The following is a 7968-nucleotide window of genomic DNA, read 5'->3' on the forward strand; positions in this document are numbered from 1 at the left end:
CCAACACCTCGTGGGACACAGGGCGCCAACTGGGCTGCTTTCTCTCGGACTGCCCCTTTGCCCTGAAACTTCTTTTGCTAATCGTTTGTCGTGAAGTAGAAGAGGGAGTTGGTGGGGTTTGACCCAGCCCTTATGCTCCCCCTTTTCGCTCTGTCTTGAGAGAGGGGATCCGGTGGGACCCGTGAAGATGTTGCCCCTGCCGCCGGCCATCGGCCCGCCCCTCCCATCGGGGCCGGGCCACGTCCTCCGCGGGCTCCTCCCACGCCGCGCGGCCTGGAGAGGTCTCCCCTGACCCAGTTCACCTGAGCCCCGCGAGGGACAGGGTGGGCGGGCGGGGGCTGCCACCGCGCGAGACAGAGCTCGGGCTGCAGGCGGACGGAGGAGCAGATCCGGCTCAGCGTCAGCGAGCCGTTGCGGTCCCGGCCAGGGCCGGGGTGAGGAAGGGACAGGGGAAGGGTGAGCGCCTCCTGGCGAGGTGGTGGCAGTGTCACAGATGTCCTGTGCGTCCGGGTCTCCGCCCCACGCGAGGAATCGGGCCCGGGTGGTGGCCGCGAAGGTGGGGTCCGGGGCCGGCAGGTGGCGCTGACGAACCCGCCTGCCTCGCGCAGGGAGATGAGCTCAGCGCCGCGGCACGGCGCGCGCACCATGCCCGCGGGAGGCTCCGGGCACGCGCGCGCGGCGCCGGCTCGGCAGGTGGGTCCCCGCGCTCCCGCGCTTCCGCCGTCCCCCGCCCGCTGGACACCCACCACGGGCTCCCCCACCCGCCAGGCGGCGCCGGGAAGGCGTTCCGGGGTTGGGGAGGCTGCCAAGGTTTCCTCGAACCAGAGGGGACGCACCGAGTGCAGAGAGGGGACTCCAGGGAGGCACGGAATCCAGAGATGGGACTGGCGGGAACCACCTCTCGGGGACGCCTCGTCCCTATTTCCACTTTAAAAGGAAGGGTTCCGAATGCACCTGAGGAATTTTGGGACTCGAGTTGGAAGGACAGGATTTCTGCCACTCGGGAGGCTAATTTAACCAGTCGTTCATGGGCCGACCCCAGCCCGACGGGCCGCAGGGGTGGGTTTTGTGGATTGAGGACTCTGGCGAAAGCTGGAGAAGGTTGGGAGAGGGGCTTGGATCCCCGCTGGCATAAAGGTCCACAGCGTGGAGCCCTCAGTCTTGTCACTCGCCCGGAATCGAGCTGAGCCAGCACCTTCCGGGCGGGTTTATAGGCAAGTCTGACGTCCTCCCCACACCTCCGGCTAAGGTCCCCACTCCCAAATCTACCTGCCTTCTACTGGGACCGAAGGGTAGGTGCCTTCCCCTTCATCTGTCCTCACTTGTAATCCCAGAAGCCTGGGGTTTCCTAAACTGAACAACAGGTGCCCGACTGGTACCGTCTAGGCCAGAAGCCAAGTTCGGTGGGCTCTCAGCCAAACACCAAATGCTATGGACGGCTCGGTTCCACCAGCCCCCAAATACTGGCCGGCCCCACCCAGAGCCCGCAGAACTGGGAAGCCTGGGTTCTGCCCTCCACACCTGAGGCCTCTTCCGCCCCCGCTTCTCCTCAGGTGCTGTCATTAGCCCTGGCGCAGTGAAGAGCTGCTGGGGCTGGACGGTCATGGGGGAGGCCGGTAGAGAGGAGTATAAAATCCAGGCTTTTGACGCAGAGACCCAGCAGCTGCTGAAGACAGCACTCAAAGGTGAGCACGGGAGTCCTCCTGGCTGGGCAGGAGCTGCAGAAGGGCTGAACCCAGGGTCAGGAAATACCCAGCCCTCTTCAATATCCTTTCTGAGAATATCCTTCCTAACTCAATCTGGAAGACGAGCAACATTTAGGCCACTTTTGGGAGGATGAATCACAGCCATCTCTAGAGAACACAGTTCCTGCCCTTTAAGCCCTTGCAGGACTTGCTTTCTCCATTGTGCAGCCACTTCTCAATGTGCAGAGTTGGCTGACTCAGGACAGAGGATGGAGACCCAGCCTCCTGCCAGCGCACTCAGGACAATGCTGGCCAAGAGGCGAGCTCAGCCTGTGGCACAGGTCCTGCACTGTTGCTCCAGTCAGAGGCTTCTGCGAAACTGCTGTGCAAGGCAGTGGGCTTTCCTCAACCTAGTGCCAGGAAAAGATGTGTATGCTAAGAAACAACAGTTACACTTTGGTCTCCTCCAGCCATGTAACCCTCCCTGCTTTCTCTGACTGGGCAACCAGAAGGCTGCTTCTAGGTATGGTTACTGCCTACCTTCTTTGTAGGTTTCATGTTTTGTTTTGTATTTTTGTGGTGTTGGGAATGAAGCCAAGGTCTCACACGTGGTAGTGAGGCACTCAACCACTGAGCTACACTCTGAACCCCTTGGTCTCTTTTAAGTGTACAAGAACGCTCTACCATAAACATCATGAATCCTTCGAAGCAGGTGAAGGAAATGGGGTAACAGGCAGCTCTAGCTCCCCTCCTGTCTTTACCCCAGATCCAGGTGCAGTGGACTTGGAGAAAGCGGCCAATGTGATTGTGGACCATTCTCTGCAGGACTGTGTGTTCAGCAAGGAAGCAGGCCGCATGTGCTACGCCATCATCCAGGTTGGGGGTTGGTAGAGGAAAGGGAGATTTGAGGAAGGTGCCTCAGAAGTGGGCACAGGCTTCAGTCCAAGGACAGGAAGAGGCCAGGATGGGTGGGGTAGCCGCAGCACTGCCCCTTCAGCCCTCACCACCCTCTCCCCTTGACTCACAGGCAGAGAGTAAACAAACAGGCCAGAGTGTCTTCCGGCGAGGACTCCTCAACCGGCTGCAGCAGGAGTACCAGACCCGGGAGCGGTTGCGGGAGTGCTCCCTGCAGGGCTGGGTCTGCTATGTCACTTTTATCTGCAACATCTTCGACTACCTGAGGGTGAGGCACAGATGGCCTGTCTCCCAAGGCCCAGACTGGATGGCTCCCCAGGACCACTAATGCCACTGCCCGGGCCCTTCCCTCCTCCCCACAGGTAAACAACATGCCTATGATGGCCCTGGTGAACCCTGTGTATGACTGCCTCTTTCGGCTGGCCCAGCCTGACAGTCTGAGCAAGGAGGAGGAGGTGAGTGGCCCGGGGCATTTCAGAAGGCTGTGGAGATAAGCAGTCCTGTTTCACTCAGCTCAGTGCCAGCCCCCATTTGTGGAGGACTAGGAAGGCTTAATTTCTGAGCAGGAGCCTGGTGGGGAAGCATTTAAGGATTGTAGCAGTTACAAGACGAGCTGCTGGGTCTGGAATTTATCCAGGACAGTGCACAGCTCAACCGCACTAGCTCAGCAGCTTCCTTCCCAGTAGGAAAGCCAAGCTATGATAGGAATGGTGAGAGCCATGGCCAGCCGTCGGCACAGATGGCCCAGAAACTAAACCTGGGTCAGACAGTGAAGGGCAGATGGAAGCATGGGGGTAAGCAACAGTTTGGAGACAAGCCTGAGTCTAGCCTGCCCAGATGTTCTAGGCAAGTCCATGAACTTGTTTCCTTTTTTTTTTTTCTTTTTTCTGGTGGGACTGGGGTTTGAACTCAGGGCTTCACACAGGCACGTACGGCTTAAGCCACCCCTCTGGTCCATTTTGCTCTGGTTATTTCAGACGTGGGGTCTCATAAATTATTTGCCCGGACTGTCCTCAAATTCTGATCCTCCCAAATAGCTAGGATTACAGGCATGAGCTACTGGCAGGCTGTTACTCTTGTGTGCTGGGATGGACCTGCCTGGAGCTGACCAGGGGCCTCCCCATTGCCTCTGTAGGTGGACTGCTTGGTGCTGCAGCTGCACCGGGTCGGGGAGCAGCTGGAGAAGATGAATGGGCAGCGCATGGATGAGCTCTTTGTCCTGATTCGGGATGGCTTCCTGCTTCTCACAGGCCTCAGCTCCCTGGCCCAGTTGCTCCTGCTGGAGATCATTGAGTTCCGGGCGGCCGGCTGGAAGACCACCCCCGCTGCCCACAAGTACTACTACAGCGAAGTTTCCGACTAGAAACTGCAACTGCAGCACCAACCCTTCCGCAACCTTCCACCCAAGCCCATAACAAAGTCCTTGCCTCTCTCAAGTCCCTTCTAGACTTCTCACTTACATGTGGTCCTGCCCTATTCCCTTCCCCTCCTCAGGAGTTGGAGACACGAAACAGACGTGCTCTTCCTGGTTTAAGACTACCCCTCTGTTTCTTTCTCCTATCACCTTCCACCTGGGCCAACTCTTAACAACCACTGGACCGAGTAACTATTGGCACAACACTGCTTTGGTGCCTCAGTTTTCCCATCTGTAAAATGGGTAACAACAGCCACTGGTGGGATGCTTTGGCATGTCAGAGGGCAGAGGCAGAGCACAAGGCACAAGAGAAATTGCATTTTAAACACTTTGCACAGGGACAGCTGTGGAGATAAACCTCCAGTCAGTTGTGATAAACCATAGCTTAGCATCACATTCTTCACAAGGTCAGGGTGAGGATTTTCTAATAAATCTTTTTCTCATACTGATACTGCTTCCTTTCATAGCATCTAAAGGTCTACCCCTAGCTGAGGGAAGAGAAGACTCAGTCTGAGTTTCTTGGAGTCAATCCCCAAGTGGGTATGTTCCCTCTCTATAAGGTGATGGAACAGGGAAACCAGTTCGAGCACCGGAGTAATGGGCAACAGTCACGCTGCTCCATCTGCTTAAAAAGGAAAGTCAGTCATCCTTAACTCACAGTTACTTTTCAACAGGGCAGTGGCTCATGTGGCTTCCTGCAGCCGTGCCCCCGTCCCTCCCACAGTCTCTCATCTCCCTCTACCACCAGCGGTAGTGGGCCAGGGCACGATTGGCCTCAGCCATCTTGTGCATGTCGTGCTTCTTCTTGATCACTGGGCCCTGGTTCTGAAAAGCCTCCAACAGCTCATGTGAAAGCTTCTCTGGCATCATTGTCCGCCGGTGCTTATGCTCTCTGCACTCAGTGATCATCCACTTCATAGCCAGAAACCGGCGGCGGCGGTCGGCTAGGGGCACAGGGACCTGGTAAGGAGACAGGACATAGGTGAGTTGGTCCAAAGGCCCGCCAGGCCAGGGCCTCCTGTTTCCCGGAGTTCTAAGGAGTGGCCATTCATTCCCTCTAGACAGCCCCAGTAAAGCTGAGGAAAGGGAGGTGTCTCTTTGACCTTCCCTTGGTGACCTCAATATAGCAGAAGGGGTTTCACTCAGCAAATTACTCATTAAGCACCTAAATGGACATTTTGCCAAGTTGATACAAGCACCAATTTCAAACAGCATTAGCTCGGACGACTTAGCTACCTCAGACCAAAGATGCCTAAGAACATGACCCTCTGTATAAGAACCATTTTCTAGTCTTTACTGTGTGCTAGGTGTCATGCCAGACACTAAAAAGATGCAATGAAAAAGTCCCTGCTCTTCCACAGTTTATATTGAAAAGATAAGAAAATGTGCTAATGACAATGAAAGACAAATGCTATGATAGATGCCTTGTTCAGTTCAACAAGCAGTAATGAATTGCCAGCTATGAATATGCCATGCTAGACAGTGGCATATAAAGATGGGGTATAAAGAACCCTTCACCTTGAGAAGTGTACGCATGCAGGATACTGGACAGAATGGGAGGGGGTGGGCTCCCAGAAGATGTCATTTAGCTATTTCTTTGCTCTCTTCCTATCTTCTGCTTTCATCTTTATAGGATTCAGGTGAGTGTTTTTTACTTTTTTTTTCGGTATTGGGGTTTGAACTCAAGCCCACACCTTGAGCAACTCCAACCCTTTTTTGCGATGGGTTTTTTTCAAGATAGAGTCTGCTGAACTATTTGCCCAGATTGGCTTTCAACTATGATCCTCCTGAGTAGCTATGATTACAGGCTTGAGCCACCAGTGCCTGGCCAGATGAGTAGATCTTGACAATTCCCAGTCTAGAGAACCATCAATCTTGTCCTAATTGTGGGCTCTCATCCTGATGTCTTATTTCATATGTGGGCAGCCCTGCTTTGTTTTGGTTTTTCTTGGCAGTTTGAACTCAGGTCCTCACACTAGCTAGGCAGGCACTCCACCAACCCTTTTTAGTGTTGCGTATTTTTGAGATCCAGTCTGGTGAACTATTTCCCTGAACTGGCTTCAAATCTCGATCTTTCCCATCTCTGCCCTTCCAGTTGCTAGGATTACAGGTGTGAGCCACCTGCACCCAACTACCCTGCTTTCTTGCCCAGTCATTCACCTGGTAGAAGTGTCCACCTCTAAGGATGGGTACCAGCCCAATCACAGGCTCACAGTTTTTCAGTGCCTGGTGGAAGATGGTGTAGGGGTTGCGTTCAATAGTTGCCTGTTCTTCTGTGGTAGCAGCATGGTACTTCTCAAACTGCTTCCTTTTCAGAGCTTCCAGAGTCTGCAAAGGGAGAAAACAGAAGAGGCTTCTCAGGAACCCTGAAGAGTTTATACCAGCTCAGCCAGTACTTAGCCTTTTATCCCCATCATCTGTGGCAGGACAGGTTCTCCCTGGGCACATCCATCACAAAGTTCCTAAGCACCTCCCACTTTGCTAGGATAGGACAGAGTGGGCTAACTGATGTGGGGAGAATGGCAAACAACCCTCACCCTCCATCTCCACACATACAGGGAAGTTAATTTTAATGACAGGTATATGAATCCATTCTCTAATTTTTTAATCAATTTTTTTTTGGTGCTGGATGGAATCCAGGGCCTTGAGCTTGCTAGGTTTGAACTCTACCACTTGTTTTTTTGAGACAGGGTCTTTTTAACTTTGCCTCAAACTCACAATCTTCCTGCCTCTGCCTTTCAAACAGATAGCAGTGCCACTGCACCTGGCTCCATTTTCTAGTTTTTAAGCTAAGACAAGGAACCAGGCACAGTCCAAAGCTAGAGAAAAAAAGAAAGACAAGAGGAGTGAGGAAATGTTTACCTGGATCATGAGGGATCTGGCCAGTACTTTGTTTCCTCCTTTCATCATCATGTTGGTGAATTTACTTCAAAGAGAAAAACAACATGTTTAGCTTTTCAAGGCTGTATCATGTAGTTCTTACCATACACAGTCCCTGGATAATTCCAGTCCATGAAACATGAGTTTCCATCTAACCTGATCACCGGGTCTGCAAACACAGAACTTGTTTGCGACGCTGGGGCAGCTTTGACGAGCTGAGTTTTCTTGAGCTCCTGCTCATATTTTTCCTCCTTGGTGAGAGCCTTGCGGTAATGTTCTTTGTCAATTAGGGGATCCCGGAATTCAGGACCGTAACGGCTCCATCTCACCTGGGTTAGCCTGGTTGGGGGGAGGGCAGGAGGCGGACAAAAGCTGACTCCACAAATGAATGCGCTTGACTTAACAATAGGCACGTTTGCCAACCCACTGACGAGGGAGAGCGGCGCCAGGACCGCAAGCTAAACCTGAACCGCAGTCATTCTGGCTCTTGTCCTAAGAGGTAGAAGAACCTTCTCCTTCTCAAGCGTGAAGGGTAAGGATCGGCTAACGAACAGGGGATCTCTTCCCCCGACCTCCCACTCCCAGGTGGGAGGATTCGGCTCTGAGCTCTTTAGCGCATTCAGCTCCGAGGGGAACCCTAGATCAACCCGACCCCTCAGGAAAACGGCATTCACTAAACCTTCAGACTGGCCCAAGGTCATGCTGCTAATTTAGAGACTCAAATTCAACTATCTCGACCCCCGGAGCAGTGCTCTTTTTCCAGGGCCCTTCCTCTGACTCCTTTCCTTCCTTGCAGAGCCTTCCGTGAAAACCTAAGGGGCATTCCCAGTTGCCCGCAACCCTCTCACCCTGGAAGTCGCCAGGCGGCACGGTCCACTTGAAGAGCCAGGCCCGACCATCCTCGCACAGCCGTCAGTGCGGGGGCAGCCATCTTGGCCGGCTACGAGGACCCCACTAGGACTGCCCTCGGGGCGCCTGAGCGAGTGGACGGATACGAGTTAAAGACTTCGCAGGGTCCTAAATCTGCATTCCACCCCATTAATTTGGGCGTTAAAGTCTCTCATTCCGGCGCCC

The 7968-nt window shown here is 53.8% G+C and overlaps 2 protein-coding genes across 5 annotated transcripts; one reads left to right on the plus strand and one right to left on the minus strand.

Annotated features, from left to right (window-relative positions):
• The first annotated feature begins 289 nt into the window (after nucleotides 1-289).
• On the plus strand, nucleotides 290-4463 carry Mif4gd (MIF4G domain containing). Of its 4 annotated transcripts, none has more exons than XM_020165552.2 (6): nucleotides 290-434; nucleotides 1554-1685; nucleotides 2452-2561; nucleotides 2713-2868; nucleotides 2963-3055; nucleotides 3736-4463. In XM_020165552.2, the coding sequence occupies exons 2-6, from the start codon at nucleotides 1604-1606 to the stop codon at nucleotides 3961-3963; spliced, it is 669 nt and encodes a 222-aa protein (XP_020021141.2). In that variant the 5' UTR covers nucleotides 290-434; nucleotides 1554-1603; the 3' UTR covers nucleotides 3964-4463. The 4 variants fall into 4 exon arrangements, with proteins under 4 accessions (XP_020021141.2, XP_020021138.2, XP_073901270.1 ...); XM_020165549.2 differs by lacking the exon at nucleotides 290-434 and adding an exon at nucleotides 577-693; XM_074045169.1 differs by lacking the exon at nucleotides 290-434 and adding an exon at nucleotides 780-1059.
• Mrps7 (mitochondrial ribosomal protein S7) lies at nucleotides 4313-7882 on the minus strand. The gene is made up of 5 exons (XM_020165547.2): nucleotides 7743-7882; nucleotides 7051-7233; nucleotides 6877-6940; nucleotides 6175-6342; nucleotides 4313-4974 (listed from the first exon to the last, which is right to left on the minus strand). Exons 1-5 carry the CDS (start codon nucleotides 7823-7825, stop codon nucleotides 4753-4755), a joined length of 720 nt encoding a protein of 239 aa, XP_020021136.1. The 5' UTR covers nucleotides 7826-7882; the 3' UTR covers nucleotides 4313-4752.
• Between the last annotated feature and the right edge of the window lie 86 nt (nucleotides 7883-7968).

This window comes from Castor canadensis, chromosome 11 (genome assembly GCF_047511655.1).
Source record: "Castor canadensis chromosome 11, mCasCan1.hap1v2, whole genome shotgun sequence".
NCBI lineage: Eukaryota > Metazoa > Chordata > Mammalia > Rodentia > Castoridae > Castor > Castor canadensis.